The 23,402-nt window shown below is 37.3% G+C and overlaps 1 protein-coding gene across 14 annotated transcripts in view; it reads right to left on the bottom strand.

Moving 5' to 3' along the window:
* Positions 1 to 3,858: 3,858 nt before the first annotated feature.
* The window catches only part of CCDC15 (coiled-coil domain containing 15), an 87,119-nt gene continuing 67,575 nt past the window's right edge, over positions 3,859 to 23,402 (bottom strand). For all 14 annotated transcript variants that reach the window (XM_055355143.2, XM_019035727.3, XM_055355135.2 and 11 more), the window contains 3 exons: positions 6,757 to 6,930; positions 6,292 to 6,440; positions 3,859 to 4,770 (listed from right to left, as the gene is read on the bottom strand). In XM_055355143.2, the coding sequence (XP_055211118.2) occupies positions 4,649 to 4,770; positions 6,292 to 6,440; positions 6,757 to 6,930 (445 nt within the window). In that variant the 3' untranslated portion in view covers positions 3,859 to 4,648. The remainder of the gene's footprint in view (positions 4,771 to 6,291; positions 6,441 to 6,756; positions 6,931 to 23,402) is intronic.

Genomic DNA, 23,402 nt, shown 5'->3' with positions numbered 1-23,402 from the left:
CTGTTCTTTTTTCAAGGTGCCCACATTTCATATTGCTCAAACACACATGCTGTACAATTTCTGCAGTTAATGCAATTATCATAGGGTCCTGAGGCGACAAACATCCTCCTCAGCTGATAGGATTAAGAGATTAAAGTAAACATAGGCATAGGAAATCACAAGGGTATTGACTGGGGAAGTGATAAGTGTCCACGAAATCTTTACAATTTATGTTTAGAGATTGCAGTAAAGACAGGCATAAGAAATTATAAAAGTATTAATTTGGGGAACTAATAATTGTCCATGAAATCTTCACAATCCATGTTCTTGTGCCATGGCTTCAGCCGGTCCCTCCGTTTGGGGTCCCTGACTTCCTGCAACAGTGGAATATGTCTATACAACTCTGATTTCACAAACTTGTAAACTAAAAACCAAACAAACAAACAAAAAAAAAACACTTAAGATTCCAGGCTCTTTTCCAAAGTACACTGATCCAATCCAAACAGGATTCACCATACTACTATCACAAAGGGTCATGAGACTCAGTCTTCCTCGTTGGTAGCTGCTACTCAGCATTCTCTAACTCCACAAACATAAATCATTAGACATTGTCTACATATAACCAAATTATAATGCAAAAGCACACACATTCTCAGACGAAATTTATATTCATAGGCTAAAAGAAGACTTGAAAGTCTCCTAATCCAATGCAAGATCTAATCCCATCATAATTCTACTACTAATTTGATGTCAAACAAGTCAATTCACCTGTTTCAGATTACCAAACCAAAAAAAAATAGAATCAAACAAGCAAAATAAAATTGTTGTATAAGACCAAAGAAAGAAAGAAACAAATGAAAACCAATACAACTTATCCTGGTAATGCAAAGTAATTTAACACCTGAAAACAATGTAATACAGCATATTAACAGAAAAAAAAGGACAAAGAATACATGATAATAATAAATGCAGACACAGCATTTGACAAAATCCAACACCTTTCCATAATAAAAACACTCAACAAACTAGTAATAGAGAGAAACTTCCTTAACTTGAAAAAGGACACCCACAGTTAACATCCTATATAGTGGTGAAGGACTAAATGCTTCCCACTTAAAATCAGAAACAAGACAAGGATGTCTACTCTGCCATTTCTATGAAACATTGTACTGGATATTCCAGCCAGGGCAATTAGGCAAGGAAAAGAAATAAAAGGCTATTTATAGATGAGAAGATCTTATATATACAAAATCCTAAGGTTTTCTCTAAAAAACTATTAATAAATGCAAAAAAGTCAACTGTATTTCTTTATACCTGTGATAAACAATCTGCAAGAAAACAATTCAATTTATAAGAGCATCAAAGAATAAAATACTTAGAAATAAACCTAACAAAATAAATGCAAATGTTATGCTTCGAAAACTATAAAACATTGTTGAAGGAAATGAAAGAAAATCTAAATGAATGGGCAGACATCCTATGTTCATAAGTTAGATGGCAATAGTCCCCAAATTCATCAATAGATTTAAGGTAATCCTTATCAGAATCTCAGCCAGCTTTTTGCAGGAAGGTCATCTTAAAATTCAAATGAAAATGCAAGCGACTCAGAAGAGCAAAACAATCTTGAAAAAGCACAAAGTTGGAAGCCTCACACTTCCAAACTTCAAAATTTACTACAAAGCTACAGTAATCAAGACAGATTGCACTGGCATAAGGTAAAACATATAAATCAATGGAACACAATTGAGAGTTCAGAAATAGAAGTTCATGTGTATTGTCAATCTTATGGGGCAAATAATAGTCTTTTTCAACAAACAGTGTTGGGATCCTGGTTATCCATATACAAAAGAATGACGTTGGAACACTACCTAACACCATATGAAAAACTTACTCAAAATGGATCACAGACCTAAATATAAGAGCTAAAACTATACGACTTTTAGAGGACCACTTAGGAGTAAATATTTGTGACCCTGAATTAGGTAATGGTTTCTTAGACAAGACAACAGAAGCACAAACCACAAAAGAAAAAGTAGATAAAATAGACTTCGTCAAAATTTAAAACTTTTGTGCTGCAAAGAAAATCATAGAGAAAGTAAAAAGACAATCCCCAGAATGGCACAAAATATTTGCAAATCATATATATGGTAAGAAACCTATACGTAGAATACACTGATAACACTTATAACTCAATAATAAAAAGAAAAATAACCCAACTACAAAGTAAACAAAGGATCTGAAAAGCCAGTTCTCCGAAAGAGATAAAGTATATGAAAAGATGCTCAACATTACAGCCATGAGGAAATGGAAATTAAAAATACAATGAAATATCATTTCACACCCACTGGGATGGCTATAAGCAAAGACACAGATAATGACAAGTGTTGGCGAACATGTGAAGAAATTTGAACCCTTATACACTGTTGGTGGAAATGTAAAATGGTGCAGCCACTTTTGAAAACAGTTTGCAGTTTCTCAAAAGGTTAAACAGAGCTGACAGAAGACCCAGTAATTCCACTCCCAGGTATATATCCAAAAGAAATGAAAACATACGTCTACAGAAAAACTTGCAAATAAATGGTCATAGCAGTGTTCATAATAGCCAAGAGGTAGAAACAATTCAAATGTCTGTCAACTGATATATGGATAAATAAAATGTGGTATATCCATAGAATAAAGTACTATTCAGCAATAAAAAGCAATGAAGTACTGATACATGCTACAAGATAGATGTTTGAAAACATGTTAAATGAAAAAATCTAATCACAAAAGATTACATATGATATATTCCATTTACATGAAAAGTCCACAACAGGCCAATCTATAGGACAGAAAGTAATTAGTGATTGCCTATGGTTGGAGGTGCATTTGGGGAGAGAAAATGGGGAGTGACTACTAATGGGTATGGGGGATTCCTTTATTTTCTATTTTTAAAATTTTTAATTGTGGTAAAAACACATAACCTAAAATGTACCATTGTAACCATTTTTAAGTGTGCAGTTCAGTAGTGTTAAGTATACTTACATTGTTGTAAAACAGATCTCCAGAGCCATTTCATCCTGCAAAACTGCAACTCTATACTCATTAAACAAAGCTCTCCACATCCTCCTAATTCCAGCTGCTAGCAACCACTATTTTACTTTCTGTCTTTATTAATTTGACTACCTAAAAGTACTGCATATGACAGTATTTGTCCTTTTGTGACTGCTTTTTTCACTTAGCATAATGTTGCAGTGTGTGACAGGATTTCCTTCCTTTTTAAGACTGAATATTTTATTGTATATACCACATATTATTTACTATTTATCCACTGATGGACATTTGAGTTGCTTCCACCTTGGCTATTATTAATAATGCCACTGTAAACATGGGTGTGCAAGTATCTGTTTGAGATCCTACTTTCAATTCTTTTGGAGATATACCTCGAAATGAGATTGCTGGATCATGGGGGCTTCTTTTTAGAGTGAAAATTTTATAGTGGTGATGGTTGCACAACCAGTGAATATACTAAAAACCACTGAATTATACACCTTAAATGTGTCAATTATATATAATATGTGAATGATATCTCAATAGAGCTGTTAAAAAATACAACACTTAAAGGCTGAATCAAGTTATAATTACTTCAAGGATTTTGGCTGAACTAGGTAATCTGGTTGCATAACTATTCAATCTTGTTCATGTAATTCTAATTATTTTCAAAGCCTTGGCTAGATGTTTAGGCTTTTTTTTTTTTTTTTTTGAGCACAAACCTAAGTGCTTCTTCAGCACTGTACGTTAGAGAAAGTAGAAAAAAGAAACTGTTAGTATGTATCTCCAATTCATAATATTAAACCTTTTCATATTTTTTATCAGGAAAAACTGCAAGGAAATAACAAATTCATTCCAACTATGGCAATTTTTATTTCATTTGCCCTGTAGCCATGTCATATACCAGGTTTTTAAAAAATAGGGAAATAAGGAATTTACTCACTTTGACTTCAGATTCACTTTTTCAAATGTCACTCACAATTATTTCACATAGAAGATATACAAGAGACAAAGGATTTATTTACCCTTTTTGCAACAGAAAATTACACAATTAAAAATTCCTATGTCCAGTGTCACTGAATGGGGAAAGAGGCAATACATTTTTAAAAACAAGAGGAAAAAATGCTGAGGAAAAAAATGTGCAACAAATCTAAATTCTTCTAATCTTGAATTCTTATATACAATTAGAAAAGGTAATGGCAATATAGATGGTCTCTGATGCTCAGAAACACATTTCATCACTTTCTTTTCTGCTTCATCCAGACATTTTCAGTATTGTCAAGCTCAAAAACACAGTTTTAGAAAGATGATAAATGAGAGAATCTCAAAGATTTCACATGAGCTCTTCTGATCAGAGCAGAGCAAAGTAAGAGAAGCCTTACTTCTCTGATCATGTTTTAAAATAATAGGCTCCGTATGGTTCACAAGAAAGAAGAGAGAAGTAAGTCAGCTTTCAATCTTGGTTCCAAGACAGAGATTAAAACAATGATTACAATCTAATTATAAAGACAGTTATTATATGAGACAGTATTTCTTTCCAGATTATATATTTTATAACTTGAACAGCTTTTGTTAAATACTCTCTCAGTGCTGATTTTAAGTAAAAGCCAAAATACTACCAGTTAATTTCAGATTCTTATTATAGATTTTTCAAAGTCCGCCTGTGTGCAGAAGCAAAATTATGAATTGCGACTCGAAGAGTTGAATTACCCCCAGGGACATCACAGGAATTGATGAATGAATGTAGTGCCCGAGTATATGCTGCAAAAAAAGGTTTGCACAGCAATGAATAAAGTCAAATTCTAAACAACTCTACCAGCCTCTATCTTATTAGTACTGCTTCTCTACCAAGAGTCTTACAAGTAACTATCTATTGAATAAATATTTATTCAGTACTTACTATATGACAAGTACTCTGTGAGGACAGAAAAAATAATAAAGAGTATGGACACAAAAATAATTAAGTTGCCATGTAATACTTCCAAACCAAAGGTATATACAAAATGTCATCATAGGCCAGGCACAGTGGCTCACACCTGTAATTCCAGCACTTTGGGAGGCTGAGGCAGGTGGATCACTTGAGGTCAGGAGTTTGAGATCAGCCTGGCCAACATGGCAAAACCCCGTATCTACTAAAAATACTAAAATTAGCTGGATGTGGTGGCACAAACCTGTAATCCCAGATATTCGGTAGGCTGAGGCGCTTGAACCCAGGAGGCAGAGGTTGCAGTGAGCCGAGATCGTGCCACTGCACTCTGGCCTGGGCGACAGAGAGAGACTGTCTCGGAAAAAAAAAAAACAAAAACAAAAAAACAAACAACAACAACAAATGTCATCATAGAATGAAGTTGGGAATGAATGCACAACTACCTAGGACAGGATGGCAAAGATTCCCAGAAGTGGTTAACACTTAAGACGAGTTATGAAGAAATAACAAGAGTAAAGGAAAGAACACAGAGAACTAAGTGTGAGGTGCAAAAGGAGTAAACAATATGGCACATACTGGGAATAGCAACTTTGATAAGGCTAGAGTAGGGCCCAGAGCCAGAGAGAAAATAGACCAAACATGCCATGCATCTTATACTGCAGTGGGTAGCCCTAGAGGTTTTAGAATAGGGAAATGGCATAATTAGATTTGTGTTTTTTAAAATAAAGCTGATAAGAAACTTGTATCATACAGATGAAGCACTAGGAATATATATACTGGCAGTATTCCTAGTGTATACATGAGGGCTACATAATCTTTACACCATATAAATCAATATTTTTAAGGATGGATAGGAAACAGAAATATTAATGACAATATGAAGGACTAAGTTTTCTCTAGCTGGGACTCCTGAAAGAGTTTATACTGTTTCTTATTTTCCTCAGTGCCTCCTGGCAGAACTAGCAATCTAATGTGGATATATATGGTAATACATCCATGTTACATACCATTAAAGTATTTGAGTAATAGGGAATTCAACTGGATAGAGTCCTAACTTACATAGAAGGCAAATTCTAATAGTCTTCAGTTAAAGGACCTGAAACTCAAGTTCTCCTACAGTAGAATAAGCTGAAAATATTTCCCCAGCATCAATGGAGACAAGAAGATAACAGATCTCAAAGAGAAATATAACTCATTATAATTTTTTCATTGCCTCATATAGTTATTTTGTAAAGGGTTTATAACGGTCTCTGATACATAGTAAGCACTCAATAAATGGTAAATTACTATTACCACTACTCTTATTTATTTTTCTTGTTGCCACTAGGCCCTGACTATTCCTTCAAGAAACTTACCTCTGTGGTTTTTATAGAAAATACAGTTGTTGGCACAGGTATCAGGATGAGCATCCCAAAAATCAGGACCACAACAGCATAGTGGAGGTAAAGTAATATTATACAGCTGCATTTTCCCCTGGATTTGGGCTCGTAAAGCTTCTACATATCTGTACAAATAAAGTATGATCAGGCAAAGTGAACTACTAGAAAGAAAGCGAGCATGAATCCTGACTTTACAGCCAGATTTAACTGTTAAATCTATTCCATATCTCTGGGCCTTGACATTTCCTCTTTGTACTGGGAAAAATGCAGGGCTACACCCAAGAAGTATTAGGCAATCAAAAAATTTGGTGAAGTTATGAACTCCTAAATGAGGAAAAGTATGAAAAGACACAGTCAATTCTCTTCTAAGGAAAATGAGAACAATGAGTTCTACCAAGTCTCTTCTAGAGCCAAAATATCATGAAGACCTTTTCAAATTACCTCAGGTATTCTTTTTCTCTCTGTTGTTTTTCTCTGGTTCCTTTTATTTCTTCAAGTTGTAACTGGGCTAATATCTCACTCAACTTCTCTCCTGAATATGGATCTTCATGAAAGTTCATTCTTAGGATCCTCTGCTCTTCAGCATAACGTTCTTGCTCTCTCTTTTTCTTAATTCTGAAAATAAAATCATAACATGGTTAGGAATTTCATAAAATTATTATTTAAAATTAGCTTCTTTATCCAAATAACTCAAGAAATTCCCAGAAACTAAGGAGTCGGGAAATCAGTTTAATATCCCAAGAATATCCTCAAAAATTTCTGCTGGCTGCTTTATCTTCTCCCAAAGAGAAATGAGCAATAGCTACTATTAAAAGAGTTCTTCCTGGCTAGGTGTGGTGGCTCATGCCTGTAATCCCAGCACTCTGAGAGGCCGAGGCAGATGGATCACATGAGGCCAGGAGTTCTAGATCAGCCTGGCCAACATGGTGAAAACCCATCTCTACTAAAAACACAAAAATTAGCCGGGCAGTGGTGGCACGGGCCTGTAATCCCAGCTACTCAGGAGGCTGAGGCCAGAGGATCACTTGAACCCAGGAGGCAGAGGTTGCAGTGAGCTGAAATTGCACCACTGCACTCCAGCCTGGGCAAGAGAGCCAGACCCCATATCTCAAAAAAAAAAAAAAACACCAGTTTTTCTGTAAGAATGTAGCAAAACAGTCTTTTCAGATTAAAACTACAAGTAAACAGGGATTCTGCTTCTGACCAAAACAGAGTAACAGGGACCGCATTTGCCCTCCAACCTTAAACCACCAAAAAATTTTAAAAAGTTTTAAAAAGTACACAAATCAAACAAATACAAGAAATGATGGTTTTCAAGACATTGGACACCAGGTAACAAACGACACTGCTCCTTGACAGATGGCAAACAAGTGAAGTAAACCCTATAACTGCTAGAGATTACTGCCTTGGAAGGTTCCACGCAGTGGCACAGGGCAGGGAAATTGAAGTGAAGCCTGATGGGCTCTAAGAATTGAAGAGATGGAGTTAAGAGTGCAGAGAGACAAAGGCAGTTAGAGTTCACAGGACAAAGTACCAGAGAGAAGAAAGCTGCCCAGAGACAGCACCCCAGAGATGAACAGAGAGTCTCCTGGTACACAGCAGAGCACTGATTGGTGCATGTATGCAATGAAATAACCTGAGGCTAGGAAGAGAACGATCCAAAATAAAAGAGAACAGTGACTAGACTCCACATACCTCCAGGAATAATTTGTCCTTATTTCCACCAATCAAACTTGAAAAACTTGTATTTCACAGAACATTAGGTAGAGTATTCAGAATGATCTTATCTGAGCAGTAGGGAATAAACACTAGTCCCAGACTGACTACTGCACCAGACCCACCTAACAAGTTATAAAAGCAAGTCATCAAATGAACTTGACTGTATACCAAAACCAGGTTCAATAATGTAAAGAAATCCAGCAACTAACATGGTAAAACTCATAACGTTGGGCATCTAACCAAAGATTACTAAGCACACAGAGAGGCAGAAAAAAAGCCCAGACTCCAGTGAAAATCCACAAGCATCAAGACCACTCAGGAAATATGACCTCACCAAAAGAACTAAATAAGTCACCGGTGACTAATCCCAGAGAGACACAGATGTGTGACCTTTCAGACAGAAAACTCAAAATGGCTGTTTTGAGGAAACTCAAAGAAACTGAAGAGAACACAGAGAGGAATTCAGAATCCTATCAGATAAATTTAATAAAGAGATTGAAATAATTTAAAAGAATCAAGTAGAAATTCTGGAGTTAAAAAATGCAACTGAAATACTAAAGAATGCATCAGAGTCTGTTAATAGTGGCATTAATCAAGCAGAAGAAAGAATTAGTGAGCTTGAAGACAGGCTATTTGAAAATACACAGTTAAGGAGACAAAAGAAAGAAGAATAGAAGAGAATGAAAGTATGCCTATGATATCTAGAAAATAACTTCAAAAGGGCAAATCAAGAGTTTTGGGCCTTGAGGAGGAAATCGAGAGATGAGGGTAGAAAGTTTATTCAAAGGGATAATAACAGAAAACTTCCCAAACCTAGAGAAAGATATCAATATTCAAGTGCAAGAAGGTTACTGAGCAGATTTGACCCAAATAACATTAACTCAAGACATTCAATAATCAAACTCCCAAAGGTCAATAATAAAGAAAGGATTCTAAAAGTAGGAAGAGAAAAGAAACAAATAACATATAGTGGAGCTTCAATATGCCTAGCAGCAGACTTCTCAGTGGAAGCCTTGCAGGCCAGGAAAGAGTGACATAATATATTGAAAGTGCCAAAGGAAAAAGAACTTTTATTGCAGAATAGTATGTCTGGTGAAAATATTATTCAAACATGAAGGAGAATTCAAGACTTTCTCAGACAAACAAAAGCTGAGAGATTTCATCAACACCAGACCTATCCTATAAGAAAGCTAAAGGGAGTTCCTTAATCTGAAAGAAAAGGACATTAATAAAAAATAAGAAATTATCCGAAGGCACAAAACTCACTAGTAATAGTAAGTACACAAAAAGACAGAATATCAAAACACTGTAATTGTGGTGTGTAAGCTACTCATATCTTGAGTGGGAAGACTAAAAGATGATCTGATCAAAAATAATAATTACAACTTTTCAAGACATAGTACAATAAAACATAAGTAGAAACAATAAAAAGTTAAAAGTAGGGGCATGATGTTAAAGTGTAGAGTTTTTATCAGTTTCCTCTTTACTTGTTAGTTTGTTTATGTAATCACTGTTAAGTTGTCATCAGTTTAAAACAACAGGTTATAAGATATTATTTGCAAGCCTCATCGTAACTTCATATTTGGAAACATACGACAGATAACACAAAATATAAAAAGCAATAAGTTAAAACATGTCATCAGAGAAAATCACCTTCACTAAAAGGAAGACAGGAAAGAAGAACAGAAGAAAGAAGACCATGAAACAACCAGAAAAAAAAGTAACAAAATGGCAGAAGTAAGTCCTTACTTAACAATGATAACATCGAATGTAAATAAACTAAACTCTCCAAATAAAAGATGTTGAGTGGCTGAATAGGTTACAAAATAAGATCCAACAATTCCTTGCCTGCAAGAAACATACTTCATCTATAAAGACACACATAGTCTGAAAATAAAGAGATGGAAAAAATATTCCATGCAAATAGAAACCAAAAAAGAGCAGGAGTAGCTATACTAATATCAGACAAAATAGATTTCAAGACAAAAACTATAAAAAAAGACAAAGAAGGTCACTGTGATGGTTAATATTGAGTGTCAACTTGATTGAATTGAAGGATGTAAAGTATTATTCCTGAGTGTTTCTGTGAGGGTGTGGCCAAAAGAGATTAACATTTGAGCCAGTGGACTGGAAAAGGCAGACCCACCCTTAATCTGAGTGGGCACAATCTTATCAACTGCCAGCGTGGCCAGAATAAAAACCAGGCAGAAGAATGTGAACAGACTAGACTGGCTTAGCCTCCCAGCCTACATCTTTCTCCCATGCTGGATGCTTCCTGCCCTCCAACATCAGACTCCAAGTTCTTCAGCTTTGGGACTCAGACTGGCTTCCTTGCTCCTCAGCTTGCAAATGGCCTATTTTGGGACCTTGTGATTGTGTGAATTAATACTCCTTAATAAACTCCCATATATATATATGAGAGTTTATATAACTCTATATATATATATATATATATATAGTTCTGTCTTTCTAGAGAATCCTGAGTAATACAGATTTTGGTACCAACAAATATTAAGGATGGAGTTCTTTTGTTGGTTTTGGGGTTTCTGGAGTTGGCTACTAAATATGATTAGACCCCAAAATGCTAAGGACTCTACTTCTAATAGTATGGAGAACACTATGGTCCCTGGCATGAACTGTTTAGAGAGTTATGCAAAATAAATGCATTTGACACTCCTGATTCACTGCTCATGAAAGGCAAGGAGTTTAGTGACCCTGTACATAATAATTTTGACCATATGTGGAGAACCAAGGAACATAATGAAGTTGGTTGGTTGCTCCTAAGTTCACTGGACAAAGTGATGAAAGAAAATGATGAACTCAGGGATTCTAACTCCTGGCTTCAGAAGCAGACACTGAGCCTCAAATCTTCTAAGATTGCCCTGAGTAACAGTCTTATCTCCTGAAGAGAAAGAGATGAAGCTGTGGAAAACCAGACACAAGCTTTTATCATGCGAGTGGCTGGCCTGCAATGAAAGGTGCATCCACAGCCTTGCCAGGTGTCTACTGTTAAAATGAGGGCATTGATTGGAAAAGAATGGGACCTTGCAACTGGGAATGGGGATATGTGGGAGGACCCTGATGACACTGGGGACACTGAGCTTGTAAACTCTGATGAATTTTTTTGGCCAGAAGAAATACCTTTCTCATCCCCAGTAGTGGCAACATCCCCTCCCCGACCCACATTCCCATCAACCTTTCCACCTTTGTCTGAGGGGATAAACCCTGCGCTGCCTGAGGCAACAGTGATGGCCTCCCCTGAGGCAGTTGCCAGGCAATATAAGTTGATTCTCCTCAGGAGCTATCCCCAACACCTCTGTTTGCTTCTAGACCTATAACAAGACTAAAGTCCTAGCGGGCTCCTAGAAGTGAGGTTCAGAGTGTGGCCATGAGGAGATGTGCTACACTCAGAAAGAACTGCTTGAGTTCTCTAATTTATATAAGCAGAAATCTTGAGAAGAGTCATGGGAATGGATATTAAGGTGTGGGATGATGGTAGAAGGAACATAGAGTTTGATCAGGTGAATTTGTCGATTTGGGCCTACTAAATAGGGATTCTACATTTAATGTTGTAGCTCAGGGAGTTAAAAAAGATTCTAATAGTTTGTCTGCTTGGTTAGCTAAAATATAGCTTAAAAGATGGCCCACTGTGAGCGAGCTGGAAATGCCTGATTTCCTCCCTTGGTTTAGAACGGGATCCAAAGGTATAGGGAGATTGGAATGGTGGAGTGGATTAGTCACTTTAGACCTTCTCATTCCAGCTGGGAGGGTCCAGAAGATATATCCTTGACCAATGCTTTCCAAAATAGATTTGTGAGGGCAACACCTACATCTTTGAAGAGCTCTGTAAGGATTGCTCTTCAAGATCTTGATGTATGCCAGATTTAACAATGGAAACCCCAGTCACTCAACCACAAAATTTAAATGCAATGGAAATAATTGGATCCCGAGATGGCAGGGCCAAGTGGCAGCACTCAGCCATCAAAGGCAAGATGGGCATGGCTACCATAATGGACAGCAGAGGCAAAGCAACAATCAGAATCATTTGACTTATGCAGAGCTCTGGCACTGGCTAATTAATCACGGTGTTTCTAGAAGTGAAATTGATAGGAATCCTACTGCATTCCTACTTAATTTATATAAGCAGAAAAATTCCAGGTCAAGTGGACAAAAGACTAATTTTAAATATAAAAACAGAGAATCATGGCCCCTCAATCGATATCCAGACTGGAGCCAGTTTAGAGACCTAGAACCTCTTGAATGAAGGGGGAGTCTGCTCCCCTTGAGGAAGGACCCCACTATACTACCAACAATTTATGCTATAAATCTTTCTCCCATCCTTGCCCAAGGAGACCTCCGGACTTTACCAGGGTAACTGTGCACTGGGAAAAGGGAAACAATCATACGTTTCGGGGACTACTGGACACTGGCTCTGAGCTGACACTGAATCCAGGGGGCCCAAAACGTCATTGTGGTCCTCCAGTTAAAGAAGGGGCTTATGAAGGTGAGGTAATTAATGGAGTTTTAGCTCAGGTCTGACTTACAGTGGGTCCGGTGGGTCCCCAGACTCATCCTGTGGTCATTTCCCCAGTGCCAGAATGCATAATTGGCATAGACATACTCAGCAGCAGGCAGAACCCCCACATTGGCTGATTGGTAGGGTGAGGGCTATTACGGTGGGAAAGGCCAAATGGAAGCCATTAGAGCTGCCTCTACCTAGAAAAATAGTAAATCAAAAACAATATTGCATCCCTGGAGGTATTGCGGCAATTAGTGCCACCATAAGGACTCAAAAGATGCAGCATTGGTGATTCCCACCAAATCCTCATTCAGCTCTCCCATTTGGCCTGTGCAGAAGACAGATGGATCTTAGAGAATGACAGTGGATTATCATAAGCTTAACCAAGTGGTGACTTCAACTGCAGCTGCTGTACCAGATGTGGTTTCATTGCTTGAGCAAATTAACACATCTTCTGGTACGTGGTATGTGGCCATTGACTAGGCAAATGCCTTTTTCTCCACTCCTGTGCATAAGGTCCATCAGAATCAATTTGCCTTCAGCTGGCAAGGCCAGCAATATACCTTTACTGTCCTACCTCAGGGGTATATCAACTCTCCGGCTTTGTGTCATAATCTTATTCAGAGAGACCTTGATCACTTTCCACTTCCGCAAGATATCACACTGGTCCACTACGTTGACGACATTATGCTGATTAGATCCAGTGAGCGAGAAGTAGCAAACACACTGAATTTATTGGTGAGACATTTGCACGCCAGAGGATGGGAAAAAAAAATCTGACTAAAATTCAGGGAACTTCTACCTCAGTAAAATGTCTAGGGGTCCAGTGGTGTGGGACCTGTCGAGATATTCCTTCTAAGGTAAAGGATTTGGCCTCTCCTACAACCACGAAAGAGACACAATGCCTAGTGGGCCTATTTGGATTTTGTTGTCGACACATTACTCATTTAGGTGTGTTACCCCAGACTATTTATCGAGTGACCTGAAAGGCTGCCAGTTTTGAGTGGGGTCCAGAACAGAAGAAGGCTCTATAACAGGTCCAGGCTGCTGTGCAAGCTGCTCTGCCACTTGGGTCATATGACTCAGCAGATCCAATAGTTCTTGAGGTGTCAGTGGCAGATAAGGATGCTGTTTGGAGCCTTTGGCAGGCCCTCATAGGTGAATCACAGCAGAGGCCTCTAGGACTTTGGAGCAAGGCCCTGCCATCTTCTGCAGATAACTACTCTCCTTTTGAGAGACAGCTCTTAGCCTGTTACTGGACTTTGGTGAAAACTGAAGGGTCATCAAGTTATCATGCAACCTGAACTGCCTATGATGAAGTGGGTGCTTTCTGACCCATTTAGCCATAAAGTGGGTACACAGCAGCATTCCATCATCAAATGGAAGGGTATATATGTGATCAGGCTTGGGCAGGTCCTGAAGGCACAAGTAAGTTATGTGAGGAAGTGGCTCAAATGCCCATGGTCTCCACTCCTGCTACCCTGCCTTCTCTCCCCCAGCCTGCACCAATAGCCTCATGGGGAGTTCCCTATGATCAACTGGCAGAGGAAGAGAAGACTACGGCCTGGTTCACAGATGGTTCTGCACGATATGCAGGCATCACCCGAAAGTGGACAGCTGCAGCATTTCAGTCCCTTTCCAGGACATCCCTGATGGACAGACCTGAAGGGAAATCTTCCCAGTGGGCAGAACTTCGAGCAATGCACCTGGTTGTGCACTTTGCATGGAAGGAGAAATGGCCAGATGAGCGATTATATACTGACTTGTGGGCTGTAGCCAATGGTTTGACTGGATGGTCAGGGACTTGAAAGAAGCATGATTGAAAAACTGGTGACAAAGAAATCTGGGGAAGAGTTATGTGGACGGACCTCTCTGAGGGGTAAAAACCTGTGAAGATATTTGTATCCCATGTGAGTGCTCACCAACAGGTGAACTCAGCAGAGAAGGATTTTAATAATCAAGTGGATAGGATGACCCATTCTGTGGACACCACTCACCCTCTTTCCCCAGCCACCTATCATCACCCAATGGGCCCATCAACAAAGTAGCCATGGTGGCAGGGATGGAGGTTATGCATGGGCTCAGCAACATGGACTGCCACTGACCAAGGCTGACCTGGCTACAGCCACTGCTGAGTGCCCAATTTGCCAGCAGAAGAGACAAACACTGAGCCCTCAATATGGCACCATTCCTCAGGGTGATCAGCCAGCTAGCTACCTGGTGGCAGGCTGATTATACTGGACTTCTTCCATCATGTAAAGGGCAGAGGTTTGTCCTCACTGGAATAGACACTTACTCTGGATATGGGTTTGCCTATCCTGCACACAATGCTTCTGCCAATGCTTCTGTACTCACAGAATGCCTTATCCACCATCATGGTATTCTACACAGCATTACCTCTGACTTTACAGCTGAAGAAGTGCAGCAGTGGGCTCCTGCTCATGGAACTCACTGGTTTTATCAGTTCCCCCATCATCCTGAAGCAGCTGGATTGACAGAATGGTGGAATATCCTTTTGAAGTCACAATTACAATGCCAATTAGGTGACAATACTTTGCAGGGCTGGGGCAAAGTTCTCCAGAAGGCTGTGTACGCTCTGAATCAGCGTCCAATATATGGTACTGTTTCTCCCATAGCCAGGATTCACAAGTCCAGGAATCAAGGGGTGGAAGTGGCACCACTCACCATCACCCCTAGTGATCCACTAGCAAAATTTTTGCTTCCTGTTCCCACGATATTACATTCTGCTGGCCTAGAGGTCTTAGTTCCAGAGGAATGCTGCCACCAGGAGGCACAATAAACTGGAAGTTAAGATTGCTACCTGGACAATTTGGGCTCCTCCTACCTTTAAGTCAATAGACTAAAAAGGGAGATACAGTGTTGGCTGGGATGACCAACCCGGACTTTCAACATGAAATCAGTCTACTACTCCACAACAGAGGTAAGGAGGAGTATGCATGGAACACAGGAGGTCCATTACGGCATCTCTTAGTATTACCATGCCCTGTGATTAAGGTCAATGGGAAACTACAACAGCCCAATCCAGGCAGGACTACAAATGACCCAGACCCTTCAGGAGTGAAGGTTTGGGTCACTCCACCAGGAAAAAAACCAAGACTCTCTAAGGTGCTTGCTGAAGGCAAAGAGAATACAAAATGGGTAGTAGAAGAATGTGGTCATCATACCAGCTACAATCACGTGACCAGTGCAGAAACAAGGACTGTAACTGTCATGAGTATTTCCTCCTTCTTTTGTTAAAAACATGTTTGTGCATGTATACTCCCGTACTAAGAAAATATCTTCATTTTATTTCTTCTCTCCTTTATCATGTAACATAAGATTTATTGACTTCACATCAGCATTTAAGTATTGTTAACTTTAAGTAATAGTATTTTGGTTGGGGATTTGTGCGTTTCCGGTTGTATGAAGAATACTTGTATTATGCTAGGCATAATTATGACCTTATTTTTGTCTTTATTTGAAGATTACATATGATCTCAGGAGATGTGTATGGGCTCAAGTTGACAAGGGGTAGACTTGTGATGGTTAATACTGAGTGTCAGCTTGATTGGATAGAAGGATACAAAGTATTGATCCTGGGTGTATCTGTGAGGGTGTTGCCAAAGGAGATTAACATTTGAGTCAGTGGGTTGGGAAGGGCAGACCCACTCTTACTCTGGGTTGGCACAATCTAATCAGCTGTCAGCAAGGCTAGAATATAAGCAGACAGAAAAATGTAAAAAGAAAGACCGGCCTAGCCTCCCAGACTATATCTTTCTCGTGTGCTGAATGCTTCCTGCCCTCAAACATCAGACTTCAGGTTCTTGCGTTTTGGGACTAAGAGTGGTTCTCCTTGCTCCTCAGCCTGCAGATGGCCTATTGTGGAACCTTGTGATCATGTGAGTGAATACTTAATAAACTCCCCCTTATATATATTTATCTATTCCATTAGTTCTGTCCCTCTAGAGAACCCTGACTAACACAGTAGTCATATTCATAGAATTAGAAAATGAAATGGGTCCCAGCCAGAGTGATCGGGCAAGAGAAAGAAATAACATCTAAACTTGAAAAGATGAAGTCAAACTGTCACTGTTTGCTGATGATATGATCATATACCTAGAAAACCCTAAAGACTCATCCTAAAAGCTCCTAGAACTGATAAATGAACTCAGTAAAGTTTCAGGATACAAAATCAATGTACACAAATGAGGAGTACTGCTATACACCAACAATGACCAAGCTGAGAATCAAATCATCAAATCAAGAACTCAGTCCCTTTCACAACAGTGGCAAAAACAAAAAACAAAAAACAAAACAAAACAAAACAAAACAACCACCACCAACCTTAGGAATATACTTAACCAAGGGGGTGAAAGATCTCTACAAGAAAAACTATAAAACACTGCTGAAAGAAATCATAGATGATACAAACAAATGGAAACATATCCCATCCTCATGGATAGGTAGAATCAACATTGTTAAAATGACGATACTGCCAAAAGCAACCTACAGATTCAATGCAATTCCCATCAAAATACTACCATCATTCTTCACAGAAATAGAATAAACAATGCTAATATTCATATGAAAACAAAAAAAGAGCCCATATAGCCAAAGCAATACTAAGAAAAGAGAACAAACCTGGAGGCATCACATTATCCAACTTCAAACTATACTACAAAGCTATAGTTACCAAAGCAGCATAGTATGGGTACATACTTAGTGCCCATAGTACATACATAGTACAGACACATAGACCAATGGAACACAATAGAGAACCTAGAAATAAAGTCAAATACATACAGCCAACTGAAGTTCAACAAAGCATACCAAAACATAAGGTAGGGTAAGGACACCCTGTTCAGTAAATTGCATTGGAATAACTGGCAAGCCACATGTAGAAGAATAAAACTGGATCCTCATCTCTCACATTATACAAAAATCAACTCAAGATGGATCAAAGACTTAAACCTAAGACGTGAAACTACAAAAATTTTAAAAGATAACAGCAAATAAATTGTTCTAGACATTGGCTTAGGCAAAGAATTCATGGCTAAGAACCCAAAAGCAAATGCAACAACAACAAAAAAAATGGTACCTAATTAAACTAAAAAGATTTTACATGGCAAAAGAAATAATCAGCAGAGCAGACAACCCACAGAGTGGGAGAAAATAATTGCAAACTGTGCATCCAACAAAGGACTAATATTCAGAATCTATAAATAAATCAGTAAGAAAAAAAACAAATAATCCAATCAAAAAGCGGGCAAAGGGCATGAATTTGAAATTCTCAAAAGAAGATATACAAACAGCCAACAAACATATGAAAAAATGCTCAACATCATTACTTATCAGGGAAATGCATATTAAAACCACAATGAGGTATCACCTTACTCCTGCAAGAATGGCCATAATTTAAAAATAAAAAAAAAAAGATGTTGGCATGGATGTGGAGAAAAGGGAACACTTACACTGCTAGTGGGAATGTAAACTAGTGCAACCACTATGGCAAACAGCATGAAGATTCCTTAAAGAACTAAAAGTAGAAATGCAATTCCATCCAGCAATCCCACTACTGGGTACCTACTCAAAGGAAAAGAAGTCATTATATGAAAAAGACACAGGTACATGTGTATTTACAGAAGCACAATTCACAACTGCAAAAATATAGAACCAACATAAATGTCCATCAACCACTGAGTGGATAAAGGAAATGTGGTGTATATATACACCATGGAATGCTACTCAGCCATAAAATGAAATAAAATAATGGGCTTTGCAGCAACTTGGATGGAGTTGGAGGCTATTATTCTAAGTGAAATAACTCAGGAATGGAAAACCAAATATTGTATGTTCTCACTTATAAGTGGGAGCTAAGCTATGAGGATGCAAAGGTGTAAGAATAATAGAATGGACTTCTGGGGCTTTGGAGGAAGAGTGGGAAGGGGTGAGAAATAAAAGACTACCTATTGGGTACAGTTTACACTGCTTGGGTGATGGGTGCACCAAAATCTCAGAAATCATCACTAAAGAATTTATCCATGTAACCAAAAACCATCTGTTCCCCAACAGCTATTGAAATAAAATAAAATTTAAAGAATAAATAAATAAATACAAACGAACAACATAAAATGGTAGTTACCAGGGCTGGAGGTGAGAAGAGTTGCTTAACAGTTACAGAATTTCAGATTTGGAGGAAGCAGGGCAAGATAGCCAAATAGAAGCCTCCACCAATCATCCTCCCCAAAGGAACACCAAATTTTAAAACTATCTACAAAAAGCACCTTCAAAAGGACCAAAAATCAGGTGAGCAATCACAGAACCTGGTTTTAACTTCATATTGCCAAAAGAGGCACTGAAGAGGGTAGGAAAGACAGTTTTGAATTGCCTACACTACCCCTTTCTCATTCCCCAACAGAAGCCACATGGCATGGAGGGAGAATCAAGGCACTTAAGGGAGGGGGAGTATAGCATTTGTGGGACTCTGTAATGGAACACAGTGCTGCTAACACCAGGCAGAACTCAGCCAGTGGCCAAAGAAGGTGCATTTAGACCAGCCCTAGCCAGAGGGGAATCGTCCATCCAGGTGGTTGGAACTTCAGTTTCAGCAAACCTCACCACCACAGGCGAAAGTGCTCTGGGGTCCTAAATAAACTTGAAAGGCTGTCTAGGCCACAAAAACTATAATTCTTGGGCAAGTCCTATTGCTGTTCAGGGCTCAAAGCCAGCTAGTGAGATACCAGCTGAGGCAGCTAAGGGAGTGCAGGTGCCACCCCTCCTCCAACCCCAGGGAGCATAGCTCACAGCTCCAAAAGAGAAGCCTATCTTTTGCTTAAGGAGAGGAGAGAAAAGGAATACTCAAACTGTACCAAATATTAAAATAAAAATCAGTAAAATAAGAAACACAAAAATAAAAAAATTAATGAAATTAAAAGCTAGTTCTTTGAGATGAATAAAACTGACTAATCTTAAGTCAGGCTGATAATGAATAAAGGACATAAATTATCAGTACCAAAATTAAGAGGTGATACCATCAGAGATTCTACATATATCAAAAATATAATAGAATATTAAGAACTTTATGCCATTAATAAAGTTCTTAACATCAATAAATGACATTAATAAATATGTCAATTAATTTGACAACTTAGATGAAATGACAAATTCTTTGAAAGACATAAATTATTAAAGGTAACTCAAGAAAAAAATTGATAACCTAAATGGCCCTATATTAGTGACACTGAAAATATAGTTAAGAATCTTTCCACAATGAAAATCTAGAACCAGATGGATTCACTGCCAAATTCTACCAAACATTTAAGCACTAAACAATGCCAATTTTACATAAATTCATTCAATAAAACTGAAGAGGAGAGAACACATCCCAACTCATCCTATAAGGCCAGCATTACCCTTAAACGAAAACTTAACAAATATATTAGACAAATATCTTTTTAGATAAAGAAAATTGTTAGCCAGTATCTCTCAGAACATAGACATAAAAATTCTAAACAAAAGTTTAGCAAATCTCATTACACAATGTATTAAAAGGATAATACATTATTACCAAATGGGTGCACCCAGGAACCCAGAGTTGGTTTAACATTCATTTATTTCATATATATATGAAAGAATATATATATTCATATATATATTCATGTATATTCATATATATATTCATGTATATTCATATATATTCATATATATATTCATATATATTCATATATATTCATATACATATTCATATACATATTCATATACATATTCATATATATTCATATACATATTCATACATATTCATATACATATTCATACATATTCATATATATTCATATACATATTCATACATATTCATATACATATTCATATATATTCATATACATATTCATATATATTCATATATATACATATATATTCATATATATTCATATATATTCATATATATATTCATATATATGAATTTGACAGAATCCACCATCCATTCTTGATAAAAAAAATTCTCAAGAAACTAGGAAGAGAACGCTTTCTCAGTCTGATAAAGGGCATGTATGAAAAACTTAAAGCTAACATCATACTTAATGGCAAAGAACTAAATGCTTTCTAAGATCAGGAATTACCCATTCTCATCACTTCTATTCAACATTGTACTGGAGATTCTTAGCCAGTGCAATCTGGCAAGCAAAAGAAACAAAAAACATCCAGATTTAAAGAAAGAAGTACAACTGTGTTTATTTGAAGACAACATGATCACCAAGTAAAAAACCCGGTGGAATGAGTGAGTCTATAGCAAGGTTGCAGGGAACAGGATCCATATCCAAAAATCAACTGTGCATTTCCATACATTAGCAACAATCAGAAACAGGAATTTAAAAAACAGCACCATTTATAACAGCACTGAAAACATAAAATATTTGGGGATAGATTTGACAAAAGACATGAGACCCATGCACTGAAAACTATAACATACTGCTGAGAAAAATTAAAGAAGGGCTATAAATGTTAAAGAAGGGCTATATAAAGGTCAGCAGATTCAATGTTGCTAAGATTTCAATTCTAAATTTTCCCAAATTATTTCTAGATTGAACATAATCCCAATCAAAATCCAAAAATGCTATTTGTAGAAACTGAAACACTAATTTTCAAATTCACACAAAAATGCAAAGGGCCTAGAATAGTCAAGACAACTCTGAAAACAAAAATTGGAGGGTTAAGACTATCTGATTTCAAGCTTTACTATAGAACTGGACTAATCAGAACCTCACAGTATTAACATAAAGATAGACAAATATATCCACGGAAGAAGAGAAAGCTGGGAATACATGCATATATAGAGATGAATGTATGTATGTATATATAAACACACATATATATGAATGACTTATTTTTAATGTTGAGATACAATTTTCATATCATAAATTTCCCCACTACCATAATGTGATTTGAGAACATTTTTATTATGCCATAAAGAAACCTTATACTTATTAGCTGTCACTCCCACCCTCTCACCTCTAGCCCTAGCAACCACTAATTTTTCTATCTCTATATCCTAGTTTAGACATTTTATATAAATGAGATCATGCAATATGTGGTATTTTTGGATTGGCTTTTCATTTGGCAGAAGAGTTTCAAAGTCTATCCACATTATAGCCATACTTCTTTCATTTTTATTGCCCGCATTCCTTTGTGCAGATATGCCACACGTTATGTTTCCATTCATCAGCTATTGGACATTTGAGGTGCGAGTTTCCAAAGTGGCTATACCATTTTACATTCCTCACCGGGAACATTTGGGGATTCTAATTTCTCCACATACTCACCAAAACTTGCTTTTATCTGTCGTTTTTTAAATCATAGCCAATCTAGTGAGTATGAGCTGGTATTTCATGGTTTTGATTTGCATTTCCCAGTAACTATGATTTGAGCATCTTTTCATGTGCTTATTAGCCACTTGTATATTTTCCTGGGAGAAACGTTAATTTAAATCCTTGTCCACTTTTAAATTGGATCAAGTGTCTTTTTACTATTGAGTTGTAAGAGTTATTTATATATTCTGGACATAAGTCCCTTATCAGATATATGATTTATAAATATTTTCTCCCATTCTGTAGCTGTCTTTTCACTTTCCTAATAGTTTTTAATTTTGATGAAGTCCAACTTATCAATCTTCTCTCTCATTGTTTGTTGGACAACTGATTTGTGACAAACACAGAAAGGCAATGCAATGAAGAAAATATAGCCTCTTCAACAAATGGGTATCCTCGTACAAAAAAATAAGCCTCACACCATACATGACAATTAACTCAAACTGGATCACAGAGTAAATGTAAAACTTAAAATTATAATCTTTCTAGAAGAAAACAGAAGAAAATCTTTGTGACCTTGGGTTAGGCTTGTTAAATAAGACTTGTTAAATAAGTCATCAAAAGCACACTCCATAAAAGAACAAACTGAAAAACAGAAATTCATCAAACCTTATCAAATCCTTTAAATATGTACAGTTTATTGTACATCAAGTATACCTATTTAAAAATCCCTACTAACATGTAGAGAGGAAAGAAGCAGTTCAGTGAGAAAATCATCAAAAAAGTATGTAAAGAACTTTTGTTAAGAAATATGACTGACTCAAGACTAGAACTCATAACTGAGTTCTAGAATAGAATTGGCCTGATGAGGCCAATTGCTAAAAATTACTTTGAAACAAATGAGCTATTGTTTTCTGAACAGTAGTATGAGGCCAGTTCATACTCATACTTCTTCAATAAAGCATGTGCTGGTGAAAATTCTGGGCTTCTATCCATTTGTGGCAGGCTATTGACTCCAGGGGAATTATAGCCTTCCATTTTGTTAGATTAACACAGGTATAAATTAAAAATCAGGAAGACATCCTACAAAGGCTGAAAGATCAGGCATTAGAAAAACACACAAGAGGTGGTATTTGTGAAACCAAGTCTGTCCAGATTCTGACAGCTAATCACTGGCCATCTCTAGCAAAGTGACAAAGCCACTTTAAACAAAGATTTTCTTACAACTATTCTCCCATATTTACCAGTCTTTCCTGAGCTACAACTGTAAATCTAAAGTGAGTACAGGACATAAACATCGTTTTTATGGTATGATTCAAACTCAAAACAACATAAAGTTGTAATAGGGGAGAAGTGAAAAATATTATTGCAGCTTGGGCAGAGGGAGATGCTTTTATACTAGTGAAGATAAAGATTTAAAGGCATATAAAGGAGTACACTAGGAATGTGAGGAAGGTAATATAGAAAAAGGCCAAAACAGGCATATACACACATCACACTTGACTTTAAAATATATGTCATCTTGCTCTCTTAAAAGATCATGTGTG

This window comes from Gorilla gorilla, chromosome 9, assembly GCF_029281585.2.
Source record: "Gorilla gorilla gorilla isolate KB3781 chromosome 9, NHGRI_mGorGor1-v2.1_pri, whole genome shotgun sequence".
NCBI classification, from domain to species: Eukaryota; Metazoa; Chordata; class Mammalia; order Primates; family Hominidae; genus Gorilla; species Gorilla gorilla.
The sequence above is the reverse complement of the archived record's forward strand: the minus strand, read 5'-3'. Positions and strand labels throughout refer to the sequence as shown.